Source organism: Ahaetulla prasina, chromosome 1, assembly GCF_028640845.1.
Source record: "Ahaetulla prasina isolate Xishuangbanna chromosome 1, ASM2864084v1, whole genome shotgun sequence".
NCBI classification, from domain to species: Eukaryota; Metazoa; Chordata; class Lepidosauria; order Squamata; family Colubridae; genus Ahaetulla; species Ahaetulla prasina.
Window position 1 is genome coordinate 28,959,103 of NC_080539.1, and position 27,140 is coordinate 28,986,242.

At 41.2% G+C, this 27,140-nt stretch overlaps 1 protein-coding gene across 2 annotated transcripts; it reads right to left on the minus strand.

Annotated features, from left to right (window-relative positions):
* Positions 1-138: 138 nt before the first annotated feature.
* On the minus strand, positions 139-22,861 carry SMTNL2 (smoothelin like 2). 2 transcript variants are annotated; one of them, XM_058164605.1, is made up of 9 exons: positions 22,158-22,851; positions 11,059-11,146; positions 9,360-9,548; positions 8,236-8,331; positions 6,510-6,573; positions 4,247-4,417; positions 3,535-3,652; positions 3,182-3,333; positions 139-2,915 (listed from the first exon to the last, which is right to left on the minus strand). In XM_058164605.1, the coding sequence occupies exons 1-9, from the start codon at positions 22,587-22,589 to the stop codon at positions 2,789-2,791; spliced, it is 1,437 nt and encodes a 478-aa protein (XP_058020588.1). In that variant the 5' UTR covers positions 22,590-22,851; the 3' UTR covers positions 139-2,788. The 2 variants fall into 2 exon arrangements, with proteins under 2 accessions (XP_058020588.1, XP_058020589.1); XM_058164606.1 differs by lacking the exon at positions 139-2,915 and having other exon boundaries at positions 3,531-3,652; positions 22,158-22,861.
* Positions 22,862-27,140: the final 4,279 nt, after the last annotated feature.

Consider the following 27,140-nt stretch of genomic DNA (forward strand, 5'->3'; position numbering starts at 1 on the left):
GCCACATTAAATTTAATAAATCATCGTTCACACACCCTTTCAGGAAGGATCAGCTGTTCTAATGCTTATATTATCTTTTGTCATCTTATGAGTTGTTTATAATTTCATGTATTTTGCTCCTAAGAATAAAAAAAAGGACCAGACACAAAGCTGCCTTTATTTTATTTGTTTTATAGTGGCCATCTGTACAGCCCCAAGGCAGGAAACTGCTCTGAGCAAGCTATTGACTGTGCAGGGAAACACCTTGGCAAGAAGTTGATAGGAGGTCTGTAGTGGCAGAGTTGTGTGGGCCAGACAGCTAAAAATCACTAATTCACCCCAAAACACACGACTATTCCTGCTGCTTCAGGATAGCCAAATAGCTGTGATTACATAGATGTCCGTAAAAATCAGGATGATGGGACACGAGCCAGTTTCATTATACAAATGGCGCAAATTCCATAACCTCCCAGTCATGTCCAATTTATATTATTTTCTTCATTTGAATAAAGTCATGACTTATGACATACACCCTGCTCCGAACATACACAAGCATACATAATTGGACATGGTAGAGGAAGCTAAATTAAATGTGCTGGAATCCCTGCCCTTATCTTACATTTTGTATAAATCAGGCCACCAACCTAACCATAATTTGGTTTCTTCATGCAAAAGATGCTATGTGAACCAAACAATTGGGTTTTGTTAATCTGAATTTCGTGTTAAGAAAATTGCATGACCCTAGGATTCAGGTCACACTGTCCCCAATCACACAACACAGTTAACTGGATCAAGAGGAAATTAAAATATTGCGTAAATAGCTTAGTCTAGTCAATGATGGGTTTAGAGGAGTTTGAGCCCAAATCCAAAGGATGTTTGAGACAAAGTTAATTTCCCCAGCGTACAGAACTAAGTATTTAACTCTTAACGAGTGGCCAGCGGGGGTCAGTCATATAAAGCAGCTTATGCTGATACTAGGCAACTTGCTTTCGTGCAAAACCTTGTATAATACTTGAGACCATTTTCAAAATAGCTTCAAGATGTGAAAAGCAAATCCCAAAACTGAGATTAGAAATGTGCTGCACTTTAGCTGGCTGTTTCTCTAATGGTGTGTCTAAGTGCAGCACAATTTCTTATGGATGGATGTAAACACTTTTCCCAGCCCGGACTAATCTGAACCATGACTCCATTTTAGCCACGATAGTTTTGGAAGATTTGGAGCCTCTTCCTTATTTTACTGAGCACAATTCTCCCACATACCAGAGCAATTGCTTCTAGGAGGACTCTTACCAATCTGGTATGGTCCAGAATTCTCAGTTAGCATGCATCAGGACTGATGTATCTGGCACCAGTTAATTCAAATATTTTGGAGAAACATTTTGGACTCAGTGGTGCTCTTGCTGTAATCAGTCTCCTTTCTGGCAATGACCTCCTGGGAATTTGATGTATATGATAAAGAGCAAATTCTCCTCATTCCTTCAAGACCAGAAGACTAAGGTATGCAAGTATTATGCAGAATTTCAACAATCTGCCCATAAGAGTCTCTCCACAGTCCTTGTACATCACCGTAGCTATTTGGGGTAAGTATTCTTGCTCTCTTGCAGGAGTGAGCAACCTCAGGGCTCAGAGTTATGCATCTCACAACTCTCATTTCTGCGTCCCCCAGAGCCTACATCCTACATCATAACGTACACCTATAACAGGCTTAATAGTTTTTAAAAAAATAAACTCCTCCTCACAAGTAGGAAAAATAATATATCTGTTCTCCTCCAGCCAGATTGCCTCACTGCACCTTTCTTTGTGGCCTTTCTGCCTCATTTGTCCCTTTTTTGTTACCTTTCTCTGCACCTTTCATGTGGACTTTCTTTTCCCTAAATCTCTCCCCCTCTCCCCCACCCCCCAAATGCTAAATCTGATAACCCTCACATGGTTGCCAATACCGGCTTCAGCATCAGATAATATCGCCTGACTGAGTCCTCATTTTTTCACTGAGCTCAGTTTCAGGTGGGTCCAAAGCAAGATTCAGCATGCAGCTTTCAGGTGACAGATTAACAGATATTGGGGGAAAATAATGCTGAAGCAGATTGTGGTGAAGTGTCAGTTATGGTCATGCAGGTTAATATCCTGCATTATTACAAGAGCATTTTTTTTAAAAAAATGTACAAGCCAGTCTTTTGGTTTGAAGGAAAACAGGCTTCAAAACTGCAGCCTTTGGAAACAAACTGAATTCTAAAAGTATGCAGGAAGCTCCCGTGATCAGGAGAATTTGCACATTAGCCTTCAAACTATCCACACTGGAATCTGTCTCTTTGCATTAATCTATCCCAGGAATTCCAGAGCATAAAGAAGTGGAATGGGGAAAAGAAGGGGAATATCATACAAAGCAACTAATAGCATAGCTGCCCACAAATGATAAGACATAGCATACAGACTTTTGAGAGACATCTATGGAAGAAAGACAGGGAGGAGGAGATCATGCTTGAATTATCCCTCTAGGTCAATTTGGTCAAATCAGCTTGCACATATAGTTAAAAGGAAATTCTTGGAACAAGAATCTCTATTCACAGCTGCCTAGAGAGAACAAGGAAGGACCTGCCGGCCTTCTATCATTATTATTTTTTCAGCAAGAGCTCTAGCTGCCCTGGAACCTTGACTGTTTTTATCTTTTCTTTCTCTTTGGCTTGTGGCTGTGTCCAGCGGCCTGGGACTTCCCTCTGCAGGGATGCAAGCAGCTGTTTAGCAGCACCAAACATTAGCACAAAAGCAGCTGTGGAGCAGTCCCATTCTAAGAGTCATGGCCTTCCTGGATTCATTCAAAGCGCCGAAGATGGTTGTAGAGAGACTGCACGTATGTGAAGACACACATGGGGTCTGGTTTGCGGCCCATCAGCATCATGTCCTCCACTTCAATCAAGCGGTCACAGTTGGCCATTTTTCTACAAAGGGAGGCAAGGCATCAGATTTAGGAAGGAAGGCAATTTGGAAAAATTGAAAATCGAAAAATGGAGGAAAACTATCATCCAAGATGATAAGTACCAACCCACCATCTTACAAAACTTTTCTCAAAATTAATGTCCTCGTGTTTTTCCATTATCAGACATGGGTTTAAAAGTGTAGCCTTCTTAACCAAGGGAGGTTAAGAGCTCTGTGCAATTACTATAAATTTAGAGCAGGAAACGCACAGCCGTAGCATCCTACTTACTCAGCTGTTGTGAATGCCAATTCGAAGTTCTCCTTGCGCTTGGTGGGGTCCAATGTATGGTATTCAAATGCTTCAGGGAAGAAGGAGTGCACCAGTGCACAGAAAGCCATCCCATCATTCCAGCTAGAGGAGAAGTTCTGCAGATCTATGTGCTGGAGGACAGAGAGAGTGGGGGTGGGAGGGTGGCAGGGCAGAAGGAGAATGCAAGTACTGTAATTCAGGATAAGAATCTGACAGAGTTGGGGTAGAGAAGCCTGAATTCAAATATCTGTGGTGAACCAGAAGCTGTACTACTTCATATGGGTTCACAAAGTGAAATAGTGAAGAAGGGGGGAAGGGAATTCCTTACCTACCTTGTAGCCAATAGTTTTGGACCGACACCATTCCAAGAGGATTTGCTTGATGCTGCTGGCACTGGCAACTGCAAAACTCTGGGATCTTTTGAGTTTGGTCCGGCCTACACTCTTCCCCCTGGACAAATGAGGGACACAAAGAGAAGGAATCAATGCTGTCATCTAGAGAGGTAGTACTTTAAATGGAAAAACCAGCTCCTTTGCCTAGAATTTTCCTATTTCATCACAAAGGAACGGTCACATTTGAATATCATTATCCTGTATACGTGATGAGCATCAGAAAACTGAGGGAGTTTTAGCTTTTACCTTCCCATTTGAATCTCTTCTCTTCCATTCAGTTCCTCCACATTTTACTTTAGCATAAGTAAAACAAATGTTTTTAAGACTCTTTTTTTTTCTGCATGCTGGTTGGAGAACATTGCAATGATTTGTGCTGTTTTGCGTCAACTAAAGATGCTGCCTAAGTAAACTGTTGAAATTAAAGTAGGAACTAAACTATGCTTAGGATTAGCCAATTTTACATTTTTCTTAAAAGTTGTTATGTTGTTAACAGAACAGAGCTTCTGGCATAGCCTTGTCCTGCAGACAAACAAATGCAAACCATTAGGCTAGAAACTGTGACCTGATTTAAGTCAGCTGTTTTTAGATCCCCTTCAGGTCTTCCCTGAACTAACTCTCTAAAAGTTGACCTGGACCCAACGGAGCAACGTACTTTCCAGTATCCTGCTCGAACTTCTCAAAGAGTGCTTTCCTAGACTGAGTCTCTGAGGTCCGGGGAAGAGTCTGAGATCTCACCAGCTCCCTTCGCTTTTCCACTTGTCGATGGACTGAAGAAGGTGAAGAGTGAGATTTTGAAGCCTGGGTTTGTTGGCTTGTGGTGACACTGCCCCCACAAAAAAAGACAGAAAATACATTTCAAAAGAACACAGTTGCAAAGGATGACCCATTGGGTTCTCCAAAATGGATGCAATACAATAGGTGGATTCATATAGTATGCTACATCAGGTCCATTACATATTGTACACACAATCTGGATCAGTAGGCATATCTAAAATTTTAAAACCATGACATGGGCACTCTCAAAACACAGCAGCCAGGGAAGATATGCGTAGTAAAAAAAAAACCAATGACCACTTTTTCAAAGGCTGAAATTACATCTAAATAGGTTGCAGTTCCTACCATTTTTGTTTTCTGTTATTATTTATTCCTATGTAGGGCCCAGAGTTTTGGGGATGCAGTGGCTCAGTGGCTAAGAAGCTGAGCTTGTTGATCAGAAAGGTCAGCAGTTCGGCGATTTGAATCCCTAGTATCATGTAACAGGATGAGCTCCCGTTACTTGTCCCAGCTTCTGCCAACCTAGCAATTCGAAAGCATGTAAAAATGCAAGTAGAAAAATTAGGGACCACTTTGGTGGGAAGGTAACAGCGTTCTGTGCGCCTTTGGCATTTAGTCATGCCAGCCACCGAGAAGTCTTAGGACAGTGCTGGCTCTTCAGCTTAGAAACGGAGATGAACACTGCCCCCTAGAGTCGGGAATGACTAACATGTAGGTATGAGGGGAACCTTTACCCTTTATCTTTAGGCCCAGAGGCATTGTTGTGTCTTGTCCGCTCTCACCGCAGCCGGGGTCTGCTTATCTGCTCCCGAACACGGAGGAATGTATGCCTCCCGGCCCCAGTCCTGGCTCCATGCCCAGACAAGCTGCAGAGGAGGGGGCACCTCCCGGTCCCAGCCCTGGCTCCATGCCCAAGCAGGCTGCAGAGGAGGGAGCATCCCCCGGCCCCAGCCCTGGCTCCATGCCCAGGCAAACGGAGCAGCTAGACCCCTCCCCCTCCTCCACAGTATGTGAGCCTGAGGAAAGTTTACTTCCAACAGCTGATTGGAGTGACCCTCGCATCAGAAGATTGGATAGGCAGAGGCAACAGAAGGAAGGGAGGGGCAGGCCTTATTGAGTGCTGAGTCATGGAGCCACACCCCATGGCCTATATAAAGGATCTGCTTTCTGGCAGTCTCTGAGTCAGGCAAAGTCGAACTTTTCTTGCTGAAGTCACTTACTGGTCTCCTGCCTGCTCTGAGGACTTTACTAGGACTTTGGGCAGAGCTGCAGAGGCAAGCCTGATTCGGATTTCCCTGACCCAGCCGTCAGCGGAGGAGTGGGACACGACAGGCATTCTTGAAAATAAAGATTATGCTTGGGGGCAGAGCTATATTCTAACATGCTAGCTTCTCATTTATGTTTTTCCCAATTAAAAAAAAAACTGTGCTACACTCAATTCCTACATGATGACTTAATGTGATGTGAGATATAGCTACAGCCAAATATTGTTTAGTTAACAAACCCTGTTTAAACAAACCAAACCAATGAGCCTTTTCCAACTGGCCATGACCATAGCACAAACATTTCTTCAAAACATTTTCAGGGAGTAAAAGCAGAGGGCAAATGATAACATGGACACAAGGATGTCATCATGCAAACTTTATGAACTTAGAGGGAAACAAGTATGGAACACTGGCAATGCATATGACGTTACCATACTTGTGTTGTTAATTTAGTTTCATCTTGGCACATCCTACTGCTTAAGGCTTCTTAGCTATACTAATGTTGAAGTCATGTTTCCCTTCTTACTTTAACACAGGGGTCCCCAACTCCCGGGCTGTGGCCTACTACCCGTCCATGGCCTGTTTGGAACCAAGTCACGTGAGTGGCTGGCTGGTACACACACACAGCTCAACTTGCCTGAACAGCAGGCCGGCATGCATGTGAGAAGCTCAACTTGCCTGAGCAGCGGGCTGATTCCCCTCCACCCTCCACCCAATAGGAAATGGGGACAGTACATTTCATAGTAGTACAAATTTTCCACAGGTCAGCAGTGGAGAAAGGCCCCGATGTCTGTTCCACCGAACCGCATGTTCATGCTTTGCCCTTATTACAATAAAACCCAAAGAGCAGATACTTGCAAATCCAAGAATGTTCACCTTTCACTAGATTGGCTTCCATAGTTTACAGTCGATGTGGATTTTGTCCCCGAAGAAAATTTATCTGCACAGAAAATTAAATAAAGAAATTGGGTCTCTCCCAGATCATTACCCTTCAGCATTTATTTTTGAGGGGGTGGGTAGAATGCCTGACACCAAGTTTGTGTATAGGGGGAGAGGGAATCATGCTCTGAATAGAGAAGTAGCTGGGATTTGCAATTTACTGGTGCTGATGATCGATCCACCAATGTCATATGAGAGGAATTCTTTACTAGGTAATTTCACCTTTGAATTACAAACCCAGGAAAGGCAAACTGATGCTTAATCTGGATCAGGATATAAAGTACTCAGATAATTTTCTTAGATTGCTTATATTATTAAGATTAAGGACAAATGCATCAAAATCTCCTAAAAAAATAGATTCAGATTTTTATTGGTCACCATACAAATATATTTGGACTACATCAAAAACTATGTAGTTCAGCACATTTAGGACTTGAAAATGATTCCAAAACAATGCTTTGAACTCTGGGTAAGCATTGAACTTCTCTGCTAATTAAAATAGCCACCTCATTTTCAGACCCCTGCCTGAACTTGAAAAAAAGATGGCCCTAAGAAATTGACCCACTGAAAAAATTCTTAGATAGCAGCAACTTTTTTTCCAGATTTATATGGAAGCCTAAAAAACAAACAAACCCAAGTCTATTTTGATAAAACACAGAAGGGTGCTGTGCTCATTTTCACAAGGTCTGAAGCAGTCCGCCAAATCAATTTTTGAATCATGCAGAATCCTATTATTTCTCTCAGTGGCATCTGGAGTTGGAGTGGATGCAGAAGGGAGTCAATCATGTCAAAACAGTAGGAGTGACTGGAGATGAAAGTCCCATCGCCTTCTCCACATATGCAATGCGCACAGCGCATGATAAACAGGGGCAAGGCTTCAATTGCCCTGCTGCATCCACTTCAACATTGTGGAATCCGTTGCAGACACCCATGTCTAGGATCAAAGCCCATCTGAGGCACATTAAGGCAGAAGTTCCTTAGCTGATGATGCTATAAGCATGTGTTGAAATCAGCAAGATGGCATTGTGTTATGATGAAGAGCAGCCCATGTCTTCACCATGCACCAAGAGTCTACCGACCTGCTAATTTTGAAGAGGAAAGCAAACTCCCCCTCCAAACTCCACCCCTTTTGTTTGTACGTCATGATATCACACAATGCACAAATTAAAGGGGTAGAGCTTGTTTCAGAACAGCATGGACTGTTTTTATCATTTTGTCAACTCCCTCTGATCTTGCGGACTTCTCTGCTTCCACTTTAATCAAGCCACCTGGTTTCCATACAACTTCTAGTCCCCAGGTTCTTCATCTTTCAGCCAGGGGCACCTGTTCTTCAGCCAAACAGCTGCCCGATACAAATGTCAATCAGACAGCATTTGCAGAAAGACTGTTGAACATTTAAAAAAAAACTATTATTAAAACTCTATGCCGCCTATCACACCAAGGTGACTCTAAGTAGCCTACAGTCATATAATTAAAATGCAATATAAAACATTAAAATAAGAAATGTATTTAAAATTCAGATATTTGAAGGTAATGTATGGAACCTGAACATGGAGGCCTCTGGAAACCTATTTATCATGTCAGTTTTTCCATACCATGGTATAATAGCATAGAAAAGTATTATTCAAACATAATGAAAATATATGCAAACACATTTGCCAACCTGAGGTAAAGGAAGCATTTGTTGTCCTCACTGAACTCATGTTCCAGTTCTTCGCAGTGCTCACGGTTGAACTGCCAGCACCTTTCACCTCTTTTTCTTTTAACAAAGAGCAAAAAATGTCATTTTGTTTTATAGAGAGAAGAAGAAAATCAGAACTCAAAATTAGACCGTTAACCCAGGGTTGAAATCCAGCAGGTTCTGACAGGTTCTGGAGAACTGGTAGTGGAAATTTTGAGCAGTTCAGAGAACCAGTAGCGGAAATTTTACGTGGTTTGGAGAACCGGCAAATACCACCTCTGGCTGGCCCCAGAGTGGAGTAGGAATGGAAATTTTTCAGTATCCTTCCCCTGGAGTGGGGTGGGAATGAGGATTTTGCAGTATCCCCTCTCACGCCCACCAAGCCACACTACGCCCGCCAAGCCATGCCCACAGAACTAGTAGTAAAACAAACTGGATTTCATCACTGCATTAACCCATCAAGCCAGGTTAGATCCCTCATGTCAAAAGGCAAATCAGCATTTGCCCAACAGCCTATTTGACTAGAATGAGATTCTATGTGAGTGTACAAACCCAGAAAATGGTTTAATTCTGTAACCAAGTTAAATATGTTGTGGGAATGCATTGTGAGAAATAACACTTCCCAGAACAAAGCCATATTTCTCTGATGTTTTCATTTAAAAGAAAAGGACCAGCCCAATTTTAATGTACAACAAAGTTATGTTTTCTTTTCTCACATTTCCCCACTGGTTTAGATCTAAGATATTTTTAAAGAGATGTGTGAGGAAATGGATGCAATGGGACACTCCTGGGTTACTGATGAAAACCACTTCCAGTAATTCCATCATATGTGGAGTCTTGTAGAGAACTTCTCTGCTATTCATTAAAGAAGGCACAGTTTTTTTTTCAGGGGTTATGCAGAATCCTGAATAAAAGTGCTCCCACTATATGACTCTTAGGGTAGTTTCTTAAGACATGAAGAAAAGAGAACGGCTTTAATGAATAGCAGAGAGGCACTGTATTCATGTGAAGTTCAAAAGCATTTCTTCCACATCATTTTCAAAGGGTGCATAGCGCTAATAGATACCTTTCCACAGCTAGACTTGCATAAATGGGAATTATTTTACCTGCTTGAATCAATGTTTTGGACACAGTCTCATTATGAGCATTGCTCTGCTGTCTGCCGGGAGAGTTTGGCACAGTTGGCGATCCAACCGTTTCTCCTGAAAACGTTTCCGATACTCTAGTTACTGCAGTAACAGGCTGGTGGGGCATCCGTGAAGACATGGCTGGAGCATGTGCCTCAAGGGGAGAATCTGAAAAATAAAGAGAAGAGTGTTTCTTGGTTGAGACTAGCCAGGGCTGGTGAAGAAAAGAGTAAAACTACGTTGGGATCATTTTTTAAATTTAGAATTCTACACTGTCTCAAATTTCCCAAGGAGTTCTTTGTAAATACTATATTTTTTAGAATAGTCATTTAAGGAAGGTTCAAACACCACAAATATGAGACTCCTTTAAGCAGAGTAAGTAAATGGCCAACTAATTGCCTGATTACAGCATATAAACAACAACACCAATCTCCAACTTTTATCTGACTGTACAGCCCAGTAAGTTACATTTTTGATGTTTATTGGGGTACGCTCAGATATAGAACCAAGAAAATCTATGCTTTCATCATGGGCTTTCTTTCACTTATTTAAAAGACATCCATGATTTTGTTTATGCTGCCTTTTTAATAAAGAAAGGAGAATATTTGTAGCTCAGGGCTGAAATGAGGCATCCTTGGTACTCTCTGAGCTTGGTTGTTTGCAAGAAAACATCTGCCAGAAAACAACCAAGGACTCTTGTTTTCAATAAATGTCTTGTTTTAAAAATGGATTAATATTTATCTAGGCAATCATTCCTATATACCCACTCCCCATTTAATGACTAGTTCCACTCCAAAGACCAAATTGTTAAGCAAAATGGGTGCTAAATAAACACATACAGGTGAATCACTGCAGTTGATAAGTTAGTAACCTGGTTGTTAAGTGAATCTGGCTTCCCCATTGACCTTGCTTGTCAGGAGGACGCAAAAGGGGATCACATGACCTTGGAACACAGCAAAGGTCATAAATATGAACCCGTTGCCAAGCATCTGAACTTTGATCAATGATCATGGGGATGCTGCAAAGGTCGTAACTGTGAAAAACGGTCATAAGTCACATTTTTCAGTGTTGTTGTAACTTTGAATGGTCACTAAATGAACTGTTGTAAGTTGAGGACTACCTCTAATTGAGAGAGGAAGATGCTGCAAAGAACAGTGGTTGCTGCCATCTTATCCAGGTAAAGCTATGGCAGCCTTATTCTCGCACTGTTGTCAGGCATACTAAATTTGGTTGTAAATGTGCACATTGTTCAGATTTTTTTTTATTACCATCGTATTTGCTAATGATCACTAAACAGAGGTAGTTGCTAAATATGATACTAAATAGGATACTACATATGATGGTCTTATTCACATATTTTAAAAAAATCACCCTCTCCTAAAATGTGAAATACTATTTCAGTTTGAACCATTATAACTTGTTAACAGAATGCTGGCCATCCATCTGGGTTTAAGCTCAATGTGGTAAACATCAAAAATATTTAGTGATTTAGAAGACATTCTTTATTTCCTCCCTAGCCTAAATGGATATTTTCCTTCCTGTAATCTAGGCAGGAAAAAAAGAGCGAATCAAACTTCCAGAGCCTGTGCAACATCAACTCCAAAAGCAAGTTTAATTTTCACTGCATCAGAAACGGGTAAAGATTTATGTTCTCACTAAAAAGATTTCCTTTCCTTACCTCCTGACAACTGATGCCCATTCTCAGTTATGGCTGAATCAGGAATTCTTTTGCTCATAAAGTTCTTTTCATCCTCAATGTCCAAGCTCTGCAAAGGTAAAAAGATAATGCACACTGTTACAAGCATTTACTTGGGTGTGTGTATGTGTAGAAAACACCAAAGAGAGCAGATGGCTATCCCAGATTGGAAACCCCCAACTTCCAAGTTTGCCAAAAGGAAGAGGGTGCATTGCACTGTTGAAAGGGAAGAGAAGTGCCTAGAGTAGACTGATGAGAATTTGCGGCTGTGCTCAAAAAATACACAAAGCTAAAAGAACAAACTTTATTATGGCTTAGTCAATTCTGGGAACCCAGCCAGTTGTGATTTACATACCCTGGTTTATGGCTTACAGTGGGTGTTTTATTTAATAAAATATGGGTTATACAACCTATGGATTAATGCAATATGTGATCTAAGTAAGTGGCTTAAAGCCATCCCACCAGAACATGTACTTATGTTTTTGTAGCTACGTTTGTTTAAAAAAGATCGGGAGGTAAGATAACATACAATATGTATGAGGTACTAGTAATGTTATTAAATCTAAATCCATCTCCTCTGAGGCCAAGAATAAAAGCTGTTCCCCAGCGTACATTTGATTTGTTTTCCTGTAAATCAACTACTTTAGTTCCTCAGTTGTAAATTTTAATTGAATTTCATCCACTCTGTTTGAAAATATTATCCTCAATAACATTTGACTAAAAGGATGCAAGTCTGTCCTCAAACTGGCATTGCCCATCCTAAAGGAGAGGGACTGAAGGAGGCTGGACTTTGCTATAGAGTAGCATTACTGGCTAAACCTGGCTTAAACTCGTAAGTATAAAAAGTTGTGGCATTTAAAAATGAATTACCTGCAGCCCAGAAGGAGTGTTGTTGCCATCCATTCATATTTTACACTTGTGGGAGAAAAGCAGGCAGAGCTGGAGTGGGAAGTGGAGTTAAGCATGTCATCAGCTTAGAATTGTTAGGTTCCCACAAGTGGTCCAAGTCCAATCCACCCAGAATTCCATTGACCCTTATCCTGCGCTAATTTAGGGTTGAACTTTAGTCTGCTAGATTTTTGTCTATGGGCTTGAATAAAGCTTCTATGCTGCAATCTAACAGACGACCCTGATTCGTTGTGCCTGACAACACTTACCACTACACCAAATAATGCCCGAACAGGAGAGTTTCTGAAGCAGAGGCCATTTTGAACCTCCCAAGAAACAGACAAGCTTATTTCTTAATTTACAAGCAGGGGCATCTATAGGGAGAGATGAGAGAACTGAAGATGGCTGCTTTGACCAAGCAATCAAAGCCCCACACTTTTCAATAAGCAGCAATGCATATTAGAATGGGGTGGGCTTTCAATCATACAGTCAAGGCTGCATCTTGACAATTTTTTAATTTCCCTCAGACAGCTCTGTTTATAGGGCTCAAGAGCCTGTCAACCTGGGGCAATGTACAATTCCCCAAATCTACACTTGGATTAAAACAGAGAAGATTAATAGACAAGATAAACAGATCATCTTTTACATAATCTAAACCAAGACTGAAAACCATGAATCGCAATACAGTTATACATAAACTGATGATCTGAACATTAAAAACCAAAGAACCAATGCAATCTGCAGTAGTCACAGCAACCTTGTCTCAAAAACATGATGGAACAAACATTTGGAAAGGCAGGAGAGGAAAGGGCATTTGAAAACCTGGGAAGGAATAATATTATGAGGAGGAGTCAGCAACTGAAAACAAATGCTCTTTCAGATTACAACCTCCAATTGAACAAATACAGGAAAAGCCCTAATTGATTAGGCAATACATTATTGGGTTCCTGTCAGAAAATAAGAAAATTAATTCCACAAACCTGTAACGGAATCTGACTTTTCATAGTTCTGATTAGCTTGCAATCACAACTCTACAAATTTCCCTCCCTATCTGTTTGTTTTATTTTTAACTATACCTTGTGCTCGTTCCGGGAAGTGGGGGGGAGGGGGGTTGTGAAGGGAGGGGGGAGGGGAGGGGGGAAAGGGGGTGGGAAATTTTCTGTAAAACTTTTTGAATAAAAAAAAATTTCCCTCCCTATCTACATCTCTGTTTTTGCTATCTACAAAATAAAATAAACCAGAGGAAATCACATGTGCAAATTGTTACTAACATTATTGCTGCGATGTCCTTCAAAGACAAGTTAGTTATAGTTTATTCAATAAAAGCCGATCTTACAAGCTGTGGTTATGCAGATGTAGCAGTTACCTGGTTTTCAAACTAGTACTCTTTATATATTTAAAATTTAATTTCAAATGCAAAATCCAGGAGTTAAACACTTTATTCCTCTTTCTCTTCTAATTCCATCCCGAAACAAATGATCATAAAATGACCTGCAGAACTATAGGCTATCAGACCAAAATTCACATCGTACTACAAAAAGATACATTACTTCCAAAATGCATATATATGGAGTTAGGGTTTGGCTTTAAAACTTGCTTCTGACACTGAGGGGACAATTACAAAAGATCTAAGCATGTGCAAAGCATTTTCTTTAGCAACAGCCAGGTTGTCCATTTCTGTATTTATAATATCAGCTCAGGAAATAATATCCAAGTTCAGAAATGGGTAGGATACAGGGGAAACGGTGATGGTTGTTACAGCTACTTATTATGCTTCCTTCCAAAAGAGCAAGCATCTCTTCAGTGCCTTTGATGTTGAGAGCCAGGTAAAGTAAAAGGAGCACTTGAGGCAGCAAAGCAACAGAAATGGACTGGTGACAGCAGACTTTGCAAGCAGCGGATGACAGGAGCTCTGGGTAATGTCTGCTACTACCTAGACTTAGGGACTATAGAAGGCATTAATGGTGGGATCCTATTCTAGTCACAGTCGCTCAAAACTCAGAGGGAAATCTCAGATGGCCAGGTCAGCTCTGAATCCATTCTTTTCCACCTAATAGCATCAAGTGAAATTGTGATGAGGCCCATAATAGTGAAATAAAACTTCATTCAACAGCAACATTCCTAGAACATCATAAAAACTAGTCTAGAGCCAAAATAAGCCAAGGGAACATGATTAGCTCTCCTGAACTTATATGCTGGTTGTGAACAGGCATCCAAACCAGTTTGATCTTTTTCCTTCTTGTGCAGAAAGTTTAACTACAGCTGTTTCCAAGTGTGAAGGATCATCACACATCACGGTAAGATTAAAATGCTGGAGTTAAGCTCCAACCAACTTGGGAATCACTCACGAGACCATCACAGATTTACAGGAACAAAATACGCATCCCTCAAAAATCCTTACTTCATATCCCATTGCAGCTGTCAGCCTTCAGTGCCACTTGGCGTAACATACACCAGGACTATTCCCCAGAAAAGCCATTAATCACATTGATAGAAATGGAGAGGATGTTTATTGCACTTGATGGCAGTTCAAGGGAGCTCCAGCTGCCAGTGCTCTTTCTCTTCTCCCCAAGGCCAGGAATGAGGCCTAGCTCCTTAGGATGACATCACTGTTAAATAGTCACGACATCTACCATAGTTCCAAGCCGCAACCACCTGAATAATACAGCATAGAGACAGTGCACTGCTTCCCTGCTTGAGCTCAAAAAATCCACACCAGATTCTGGCTGGAGGCTGCATGAAGGAGGAAAACGTCCTAGCCAAGGAGATAAACAATGGAAGTCAAACTTTAGACTGGTTGTTCAGCCAGATTTTAGTCTGTTGACTAAAAGAAACCTTGAGAGACAATTTTGTGAAGAAGGACAGACCTGAACGCCATTCCATTTATTGGCATGATGTTGGGAGGATCTGGGCAATTAAGAGCATAAGGAAAATGCATCAGTAATGGTACTTCATCACTTACCCAGGTGGTCCAGTTCACTGCCAACCATGTGGCTGGGATTATACAATATGCTCAATATTAACATTGATTAAAAAGGCTCTGTTTGAATAACATGCTGTATTCAAACAAACAAAGTGTATTATATCTTAACATAATGGCAATTACATACCAACGACACTTAGAAATAAGATCTGGGTTGCAAAAAGTCAGAATGACTATTAGATGGCAGCAAGGACTCCAGGATCAAACTCCTGCCATCCATTATTTATTTTATTATTTATTTTTTTATTTTATTAAATTTCTATACCGCCCTTCTCCCGAAGGACTCAGGGCGGTGTACAGCCAAAATAAAACACAGAATATATACAATTAAAAGAATTTAAAATGAACTATTACTATGATAATTAAAACATTTAAAAATTTAAAATATTATTAAAACCCCAATTTAAAAAGTCAGAATGACTATTAGATGGCAGCAAGGACTCCAGGATCAAACTCCTGCCATCCATTAGTCATATGAATTCTGGCAACCTTGATATGGTAGAACTACGATACTAAAACAAGTACTAAGAGGACCAAAGGATAGCCTGCCTCTCCCATTTCATTTGTTTGAGGTTCTTATTTGTTCCTCCCAGTTTCTAAAGGAAAGTAGAGATATAACTGGAATTCTGGGGGCTGAGAATGTGTTTGTTAGTTTGCAGATGTTTCATTACCCAATTAGATAACTTTCTTAGTAGAAGCATAAATGATATAATAGTATTACTAAGTAATAATAGTATTGACTATCTTCTCACTTTTTAGTTTATAGCTTGCTTTTTCGTGCACAAAACAAATTTTAACCTGTATTTTAAGATTGTATTTTAATTTTAATACAATTAAATGTAATTTTAATTCAATAAAATTTAATTAATTAAATAAATTAAATAAAGATCAATACAGTATTTGGTAACACCAATTCAACTAAAAATTATGAGTTTGATGAAAAAAAATGAGTCTTGGCATTTTTCAGCACTATGAACGCAATTGTTATCCAGCTTTATTCTCTTTAGATTCCTTAGAACACAAGGTAGTCAAATCGTGAACTTAAAATTCATATAAACTAGGAGAGTTACTACATTTGGGCATTTGGACACTAAAGATAATTTTGTCTCCTGGTGACTACCTGGATAGAAGTAGGTTTGGGTTTTTTTTTGACAATATCCTTGGAAGTAGTATTGGGCACTCTTGACTCCCTTAATTTTATTAACACTTCAAATAATACTGGTATTGCATTTGTGAGTTAGTAATGGATAGCTTGGCACATTAATAAATACTCATGGCTGAAGTTTATTCCAGATCTTGGAGCTACCAGATCTGGGCTGCAAAAATCCAGATCTCTTAGAGGCTCCTCAGTGGTTATTTTAATTTTTTGCAGTCCCAGAAACAGCCCTTCATTTCTAGATGATAGTGTTTCCCCGAAAACAAGACTGGGTTTTATATTAATTTGGTTTTATGTTAATTTTTGCTCCAAAAGATGCATTAGGGCTTATTTTCGGGGGAATACGGTGCTAAATGAGTCTGTCTAGCTGTTGATCTTAACTGGGGCTTATTTTTGGGATAGCGCTTATATTACAAGCATCCTGAAAAATCATGCTAGGGCTTATTTTCCATTGTGTTTTATTTTCAGGGAAACACGGTAGCTGTGATAACTGTAATTTCACAACTGCAGCTAATATACCAACTATGGCCCTTCCCCAGCTGGTCAGGTTATCAATGATTTGATGACATCCATCTTGACTTGTACATAATGGGCTTCTCTGGGAGTTTACAGGGAGGGGCTAATCAGTTTTTGGCCAGAGAAACAGAGAAATTTAGAAAATCCCCAAAATTCCTTTGCTGGCCATTCCCGAAATGTGCGTTCACTGTTCCCATAACTCATTTCTAAATTAAAAAATAAAACAAAAAGGGTTAAATGCGGGGAGTCAAAACCTCTTGAAACTGGGCTATAGCAGCTTTTTTCCCTTTGTCAAACACACCAGCTTCACTGAGCAGAAATTAGCAAAGATAATCTAATGCATGACTAACCTTCAGAATTCAACCACCACAAAATAGGATGAAGGCCACTACTTGATAAGACTTTCAAAAATATTATTTAGGGAAAGGGGATCAAGTCACCATTACTAACAAGAGAGCTACCTGGAACCTACTCTCCAGAGAGCATACGGAATCTGAACAAATGAACGAACTCAGCTGCTACCTTGGTAGTCAACTGATCTGGTTAAAGGTGATGTATAAATGCTGCCAAAGACTATAACTATGGGTAGTCAAACACAGTAGAGCCAAGGGGTTGTTGTTTTCCTGCCTTGCTGAGGAAATTTTTAGATAAGCCTTGTGAGTTGACTCAACAGTAGGGATCCTGTTACTATATATTCTCATGGTCTGGTGCTTAAATCCAGCTTACTCATGCTTGGTAGAGAATGGTGCATGTGGCATAGGTACAAATAAGGCTGATAACGTTCTCTACTATGCATGGAATGTCTGGTGAAACGTCTTTTAGCTATGTTTCCTTTTTTGGCACCGATAATTAATTTTTCTTATTTTTCTTTCTTATTTTTTCTTGCTTATTTTTTTTTGTTTTTTTTTTTGTTTACATTTATACCCCACCCTTCTCCGAAGACTCAGGGCGGCTTACAATGTATAAGGCAATAGTCTCATTCTATTTGTATATTTTTTTACAAAGTCAACTTATTGCCCCCCCAACAATCTGGGTCCTCATTCCACCTTATAAAGGGTGGAAGGCTGAGTCAACCTTGGGCCGGGCTCGAACCTGCAATAATTGCAGGCTCTGTGTTCTAATAACAGGCTTCTCTATTGCCTGAGCTATCCCAGCTTCAGTGTTGCTTAGTCTGAAAAAAAAAACAGCTTGACAGGTCTGCCTCAAAGGTGCTTTTTCAAAAGACAAATGTACTTTTTTTGTTTTTCCTTGAAGACGTTTGAGCGAACCAGAACTGAAGCTTTCTTGGTCTTCAAGGAAAAGCAAAGGAAGTCCAGTTGCCTTTTGAAAAAGCTCCTTTGGGAAAACCATGAACTGGATGACTGAGAATCTCCACAGACAGTCCAGTCTGTCTGTTTGCCCTACCTAATTTCTATAACATTTGGCTTCATAAAGATTTTATAAAGGCCCCCTTGGCACAGGAGTCAATTTCTAGCTATTTGGAAATGTTGGAGGAATATATTGAGATTATATGGGTAGGGGCGTAGGTATATGAATGTTGCCAGAAAGAGAATTAGTAAATCCTAAAGGGAAAGATGAAGAGCGCCGTGCTCTCAAGTTTGAAAATTTCCAGTTTGAGAAATGTCCTTGGTAGATGATGGATGCAGGACACCATGTCCCAAACCAACACATATTCTTCTATTCACAGGCGAAATAAATGACTGAGAGTTTATGTTTCAAGTCCAAAGCTCTTTCCAATTATTACATCTGCCATCATCAGCCCAAATTTAGAAAATAAACTCACAGGATCCCACCAATCTTCATACAGTTTACGAGGCAGCAGGCTGCAACACCAGATCTGATTAGGATCTGAACAGTATATACATTATGTTGTGTCCTGGAGTACATTTAAAAAAGACAAAGAAAAATTACGGTACTTGGAGCATATGTAAAGTGTCTTTTTCCTGTCATAATCATGACCTCCAATTCAACCCCTGGCATTTCACTGAGATAATTATTTGCAAGGCAGATCTATGCAAAGACACATCTTTGCTATGTTTATACAGTACAGCATACATTAGGTCATTAGAAGACCTAATGGCTGCATTTATGAAACGTATAAAATCTTGGTAAATGTTTTCATAGTTGTGCAAATGCAGATATTTGAGATAATTTATGGTTGAAAAATGTATTTCAGACCCCCCAAATGAGTTCCTTTAGAAACTGGGTTGGGTGTATTGTACAAACACAGTCCAGTATGTGGTAAGTTACCCTCAGGCTGATAGGTGTGGACAAAGCACTCCAGCAGACAATATTTTTCCATTTTTGAAAAGAGGTATGTAGGAGATGTAATGGTGCAAGCCCCTTGCTCCTTTCAGACAGCTCTTAAAGTAGAGGTAAACAATCTAAGATACAAGACTGAATGTTATTTTTGGCACCAGATGCACCTTCCCACTGTTCTCTAGAAACTGCACAGCAATTCACAAAACACATGGAAAATGGTATCTAAAATTTTATATAGACTTATCTTACTTTAAAAGGAAACTGAACCTCAGTCACCAGGGAAAGATTGGAGGGGGAGAAAATTCTTTCCCTTCCCACTTTACATTACCACAAAATCTATTGTAGCCTTTACCCCTTCAAAGCAAGTTAAGGGTAATTCCCAAGCTACCAAAAACTACCTATCCTGGTTTTAAGTCTCCTGGCTGGATCTTTGAAGAAGCAGGCTAGGAAGAGAATTGATGCTTTTTTTAACGTTAATGCTTAAGAAGACTTCTGAGAATACCATGGACAACCGAACAATTCAAACCAATATATCATCAAACAAAACAACCTGAAGGTCTCACTCAAGGCACAAATGACTCAAATTATCCTACTTAGGGCAGATCTTTCTCTCTAGAAAAAGTTCTAATGCAGGAAAGAGTAGAAGGAAAGAGAAGAGGATGACTAGCACCAAGGTGGTTGGATTCAGTAACAGTGGCAATGAGTGCACTGTTGGAAGACTTAGAACAGGGGTGTCAAAAACTCAAGGCCCGGGGCCCGGATCCGGCCTGTGGGATGCTTAGATCTGGCCCAGGGACCACCCTGGAAATTGCGTGTGGCTTTCCTGAGCTCCATTTTTGCTGGCAGAGGGTTGCAGGAGGCCATCACAGCTGAAAACGGAGCTTGGGAGCCCGTTTTTGCTGGCAGAGCGTTTGGGCCACCACAGGTGTCCCCAACATGAGTGATGTCATGCTGGCCACGGCCCCCCTAGGTCAAATATAACCCTGATGTGACCCTCAATGAAATAGAGTTTGACACCCCTGGCCTAGAAGAATAGATTAGAGACCGTTTGTCATGGAGAAAATCTGTCTATGTAGGTACTAGGAGTTGAGAAAAAACTTGATAGTACATAATCAAATCATCAAAGCTATCACAGATGCATGGGGACTGATTATGCTTATTTGAATGGAAGACTTTCTGATGGTCCTCAGTCATTCTAAACCTCTTTATATGGATGAACAAGTCACATTCTTGTTTTCCACTGTCTTTTAAGAGCTTCATAAAATAATCTAGGTGTAATTTTCTCCCTCTGTATAACCTACTGAACAAAGTTAATCCATTCTCTAATTTCACTCAAAGCCATAACTTTTGGACATTATTAAGCCTCAAAAATAGCCAAGGTGAACACAAAGCAATTTTAGCATACTGGGCAAATGGAGCAGACATAGGGTTTCAAGGACTTGGTGTGGTGAAAAAACAACCAATTCACAGTCTGAAAATGTGAGAGACAAGAGCTTGTCTAAAGCACCTATTGAGATGGAAAAGGGAATCCCTTATGCGAATTACAATAGGCCAACTCCACATTGGACAGATGTCTGCACAACTGCTTTACTTCAAATATCTCTGGGCAACAGGCTAAAGCAGAAAAAGGAGGCAGCTACTCCAGTCAGCTATGTCTCGTTCAGGGGAATTGTGGGAGAAAAAGAAGAAAACTATGATTCACACAACCACAGAGGAATCAAAAGTTGGAGACAGTCTCAAAGGTCATGCGTAATTAACTCCCTCCGGCAGAAAACACTCTGTCCTCCTGGCACCCTAGCTCACCTTTAAAAGATTCTAGTGAATGAATCACCACCTTACAAGAGTGTGGCTGAGTTGATACAACATACCTGGTTAGTAAGACATAATCCCAGTCGACAAATTCATAAAGAATATTAGGCCCAAACAAATAAAGCACCTTAAATCTGGTTCACACAACTTACTAGATTTGTACAACACACTGAACCACAAACCTACAGTATGAAACAAAGCAGTTTGCTCCATTCTCAGATTTTATTAGCTAGGATCATCTTATTTCAGAAGGAATCCAATAGCATCTTTTCAGACTAATAAGTTTTATTGAAAGCTGAAAAGTTTTGTGATTAGCACAGCCCTCATATAAACCTTTCCTTGTAATATGAACTCACTGATTCTGAAAAAACGAAGCAAATCTGTTACGTTTAGTTACAGGAAAACTCTTTACATACTTGAAGAAAAAGATTTCATTGCTTCTTATTGTCCCTTCTCCCATCTCTCCTTCAACAGAGGATTTGTTCCAATTCTTTTACGGAAGGATCATGTCTTGAAAAACTTTCCAAGCCAGGAGGATATATTATGATCACGCTTAAGAGCCCACTTATACCCGTGTCTGATTGTTTGATATTAGTGATGAAATCAAGTCTGTAAATTAAGGAAATCCTGATCCGAAATAAAATCCTGCTTTATTTGAAAGATAATCTGCTTGATTAAGAAGGTTGGCTTCTTTTTGCTTGGGCGACCTGCCCCTTCTGATCTCCCCAAGTTCCTAGCCCACCATCGCCCCGCCTAGCAGCAACCGGATCGCAGCTTAGCGCAGTTTCAGTCATGCGCAAGAAGTCAAGGGGCTCGCAGGGAGTGCTCCCACCCCTCAAAACCGGAGGCGGGCGGTGGGTGGGAGAGCCGCAAAACGAATTGCCCGCAAACAAACCCTGTCCACAACAAAACACCCGCAGATTCCATACACGTACAAAAAACCCGCCCCAGCATGGGACCCAAAAGGATTCCCAAGAGAACCAATCCAAGAGCAGAAAGGCTTAATTAGCCCCAGTGACTTCTCCAGAAAACTTCCACTGCTCCGCCCTGGACATGCGGTTAATATTGAAAGATCCAGGTTCGGGGAGGGGGGGGGGAGGCGTGGTATCTTCGCGCAGCGCGGGACGTTCCCCGACGGAGCGTACGAGAGCCCCCTTGTTCCTATCTGCGACCTTTCTGGGTGGAGCTGCAAAGCAGAAGTTAAATCGCACCGGGGGTGGGGGAGGGAGGAGGAGGGGAGGGAATCCTGTAAACAGGGAAGAAAGAGGGAAGGGGGCGCTGGAGGTCGGGGGATGGAAGAGAAAAGCCATAGATCTGAGCGAAGCTCGGGGGCAGAAGGGCCGAGGCCGACCGACCGGCTGAACAGCGCGCCAGGGATCCCTTCCACGCGAGGTAGGAGATCAAGTTATTTCTGCGCGCAGCTGTCTCACGAACGGCGCTTTCCCGCTCCTGCCACACATTTGTTACCTGACTCTTGCTGAAAAGGGACAGTCTAGCGTGGCTGGCAAAGCGGCTGCTGTTGCCGCTGCCGCTGCCCAGCTTCGGCGATGCCACGGATGCCGTCGGAGATGCCGGCTTGGAGACCAAGACGTCCGGGAGTCCGGCTGCCCGGCTGAGGATCTCCACCTGTTGAGTTAAATGCTCGACCTGCGTCCGCAACTTCTGGTTCTCTTGCTGGAGCTCGGCCACGGTGCTGGCCAGCGGGTTGGCCAAGCGCAGCACTTCGGCCACCTGTCGGTCCACGCCGTTCTTAAAGACCTGGATATCCACGTGGATCTCCTTAACCGCGCCGCGAAGCGTTTCTTCGTAGCGGCCCAGCGCTTCGCACACCGTCTGGGCGTCTTGGCTGTTCAGGTCCGCGATGTCACTCGACGACGTCCGCGCCGCGCTCACCTCCATGGCGGCCCCGCAAATGGATCTCCCGGGGCCCCCCGGTTAGTTCAGAAAAAAGCCCCTTTCCTCGTCCAGAGAACAAAAGTCCCGGCCGGTCGGTCTAACCCGAGCGCCCTTAGAACGCGATGCCCGCTTTCAAGCAGCGCTAAAAAGCGCCCTCGGTCGTTTTCTTCACGGTCTCTTTTTGCCAGCGCCAAAACCTCTCTTTTTATAGGCGGGTGGCCTGGGCGGAAGGAGCAGGTGGGAGGGTGCAAAAGAGGTTTCCAGGGGCTGATAGGGGCCGGGCAGGAGTACACCGAGCGAGCGGTGCTGCCCGGCTATTTCCCCTTGCCTGCGCAGACCGCCCCTTCGGAGGAGGAGCTGGAGAGGAGGGGAGACCGGCCGTGTTTGAGGCGGGGGCCGAGCTGGTGGCTGCGGAAGGAGTGGCCGCCTCGCTCCATTCTGAGACGCCGCCAAAAGAATCAAAACATTCCCCAGTAAGGTTGCAAGCTTCGTTCCCCCCATGTCTGGCCAGGTCTGCATTCACACACTATGCCAGGGGGTAACCTTGATTAGTCTTTTGTGGGTAGCCTGTTGGATGAATCAAACTTGTTTGGTTAATTTATGTTTGGGGTGTTGTGTGATTCCAGAAAATGATTTATTGCGAGGCATTCAAACATTTGGTTCACTCCGGCACCTTAACCCAAAATCGAGGTTCGCAGAACAGAGTTGCTGGGCTCACTTATCTGTCTCTGCTAAAAATAAATTGGGTTATGATTTAATAATAGCCCATTTCACACAAGATGGTAATGCAATGGCTGGGATCGGACAACTGCACTAAACTCTGCAACCCTGTTTTGGCCTACTTTAGCGCATTGGGATGACTAGGGAAGGCCAACAAGAGATTGAAAGAAAAGTGTAAAAGGGGCTAAATCCGTTCACAGCACCAGGTGTTCTTTCAAGTGTATTCTACAGAGGAAGAAAGGGTCAACCAAATTCAGGAAGAGGCCAGCAGGGCTAGTAGTGTTCAGGAAACCCTAAAAGATAAGAGTTTTCTTTCAGGAAGTGGAAAGCTTGTCTTAAAGACGAGAACAAATTGGAATACAAACTTGGCAGAAAAAGGGTAAAATGATCAGGAAAGCAAAAGGAAGAATGAGGAGGAAGAGGACCAGGAGGAGTAGAATTATATAGAAGCATTGCTTTCTGGTTCCCTCAGATTTAAAAGTTGTTGAGTAGGAAAACAGTTTTAGACCATCGAAATCACCCTCAGATTCATTCTTCTATGGTCTTAATATTTAATTGCTGTAAATTCTTTGAGTGTTTATAGAAACAAAGATAGCAAACTGAGATAATACCAGGAGGAAATCTTGAGAAACTGCCTAATCTTCAGGTTCTGATGGCATCTACCCAAGAATTCTTTAAAAATTCAAGTATGAAATATTTGGGCAAAATACAGTTTTGGTGCTGGAGAACAGGAAGAACTGACACATTTTTTTAAAAAAGGATCCAAAGGAGATAACTGTAGGTAAGTGGATGAAAGTGATCTTGTCAACATAACAACTTGAATTTAAAAAACCTATCAAAGTCCCTCATCAAAAGTTATTTGAGTGTTATATTTATAAGCCTGTCCTCATTACTGTTAGCTTGTTTGCATTGGTAGTTCCTTCATTGGGGTGTTATTTACTTCTTGATCGTTGGCCTAATGTTAAAACTACCAATGCAGACAAACAAGCTAACAGTACAGAAGTCCTTGACTTACAACGGTTCATTTAGTGACCATTCAAAGTTACAACGGCACTGAAAAAAGTGACATGACTGTTTTTCACAGTTACGAACTTTGCAGCATCCCCATGATCATGTGATCAAAATTCAAATGCTCATATTTATGACCATTGTTGTGTCCAAGGTCATGTGATCACCTTTTGCGACCTTCTGACAAGCAAAGTCAATGGGGAAGCCAGATTCATTTAACAACCTGGTTACTAACTTAAAAACGGCAGTGATTCATTTAACAACTGACAAGAAAGGCCATAAAATCAGGTAAAACAAATATCTCATTTAACAACAGAAATTTAACAAATATCTGAATTAGCAACAGAAATTTTGGGCTCAATTGTGGTTGTAAATTGAGGATTACCTATAAACAGTAGCCTAATTAAGAAACTACCAAGACCACTCCCACCAACACCAAAGGGCACACCACTGAGAGCAAATGAATTAGAGCAAATCCCATTCCCTTCTCATGTGGATTATGATGTTCTCCTAGTTTGGTAATGAAAAGTCTGCAAGAAAATAACCAAGCTCAAAGAGCACCAAGAACTCCACAGTTCAGCCCCGAGCTACAAATATTATCTTTTATCAGAAAGCAGAATAGGAATAAAATGCCAGTTTTCTCAGTGAAGCGACGTGCATGGTGGAATCCCTTAAAGCAGGGATGCCCAACCTGTGGGCCACTAGTGGGCCATGAGGTGTTTGCAACCTGGCTGCGGAAATGGCCGGTGAGCACAAGCGCGTGCATACATCCTCACTTGCGCGAGCAGTGGGTGAGAGTGTGCACTCTGCGTGAGCGGCAGGCACACATGCACACCACTTGTGCAAATGGAGCTGCGTGCGCACGTGTGCTTGCTGGCCAACTCACAAAATCATCCCCCTCCTCGCTGGTCCGCAAAACCAGAAATGTTGGGAAACACTGCCTTAAAAGATCACTGCTAGGACCAATGCTTTTTTATTTGTTCATAAAGGATCTTGACTTAGAAGTAAGCGGTATGCTGGCGAAGTCTGCAGATCATACTATTCTTTGCGGTAAAAAATAGAAGTGATTGTGACATGTTCCAGAAGAATCTTTTTAAATTGGGTGAACAATCAACCGCATACAAATCTAATTCAATTTAAGGAAGCGTAAATTTATGTACCCTGGGGCAACTAAAACTAACCATGTATGCACTGATGGAGTCTGAGCTTTCTTTAATGATCTTAGTGTCATATTAGATAGGTGGATGATAATAAGTCATTGTATAGCAGCTGTAAATCCCAACCTAAGATCTAGGTATCTGCAAAAGTTGTCAATATGGGAACAAAACATTACATTTCCATCTCAAAGTTCCTCCTGGACAGTGCCAGGTTTGTAGTTTCTGGGAGTAAATTTATTTATCTTTGGATTTATAGGACTGCTCAACTCAAACAGTTTGACTCTGGGTGGTATACCAGCAGAAAAAAAGAACAAGAAAGCAAGAGAACCACACAACATTAAAGCATATATAATATAATAATATAAACTGTGAAATGGCAGCCAAACATAATAAGACAACTGAAAGGGGACTCCATTCAGCTGGACCTAAATGCCTGAGGAAAAGCCAGGTCTTTAATGACTTTCATAAAGGTGAGCAGAGCTGGGGCTTGTTTATTGAGGGGAAATTGTTTCAGAGGGGTCTACAAAAATTCGCGCAGCCAACTTTTTTTTTTTTTAATTTCATTTTGTCACAACAGTATACACAAACATTGTCATAAGTAAAAAAAATATCATGAAGGAAATATATATATATATATATATATATATAAGTAAAGAATATGCATTAGCTATATTAATTTGATATAAAAAAACTTGCCATGGCCAACTCACTGCAGGACAAGTGTTATACTAATATCAAAGAAATTGTGGAATTGAATCATTAAGAAAAGGATGCAAAAGGAGGGACAAAATGAAATCTGAATGACAAACATTAAAACATTTTTTATTTATTTTAAATAACTAAATTGAATTGGTAACTTGTCCGATGGTGAATTGTCCCATGGCGAGTTGGCCATGACAAGTTGTCCCATTCTGGTTTCAGAGAACAGCTCTGAATGTTTAGAATGTAAATCATTCTAAACTTGACTGTAAAAAATATGATTTCTGTAATAGAGTTGTTAAAGTCTGGAATGCTCCACCTGATCCAGTTGTCTCAGGTACAGATTTCCACAGTTTCAGTCACAAATTGACTTCTTTACATGGACCTTACTTCACACTTAATAGTCAGTAGAGGGGGTGTGCATAAGTGCACTGACGTGCCTATCGTCCCTGTCATTGTATTTTTTTTAATTCTTCTTCTCATTTTTGTTTAACAAATTCTAAGAAATAAATAAAATAAACATGGATTTAGTAAAATACTACCTCCGTGGAGGCTTTGATCAACCAGAAGGAGCATGGTTATAATACAGGTCATCATACCTACCATCTCCAAGGAGACTGTCCATTTCCTCAGGACAAACAGGCTTGAACTCTTCCCAGATAACTTTATAAGATTGCTTCAGTCATCTCTATAGGATTTGATGGAATCCAAGTCAAAGTGAAGTTTGAGGTGCTATGGTTCCTCCCAAACAAGCTAGTTTCATCTGAAATGCAGTTCCAGTATATCTTGAATGGTAGAGTCATAGAGTACAGTTGGAAGGGACTACAAAAATCATCTAATTCAACTCTCTACCATATACAGTTTTACTGGAACCGTCTCTGACAAGTGGTTTTCCAGCCATGTCTTGTCCAAATGTTAACTTCCTAAAGTCCTGAACTTTGGTGCAAGACAACCAGGGGTGCTGACCAAC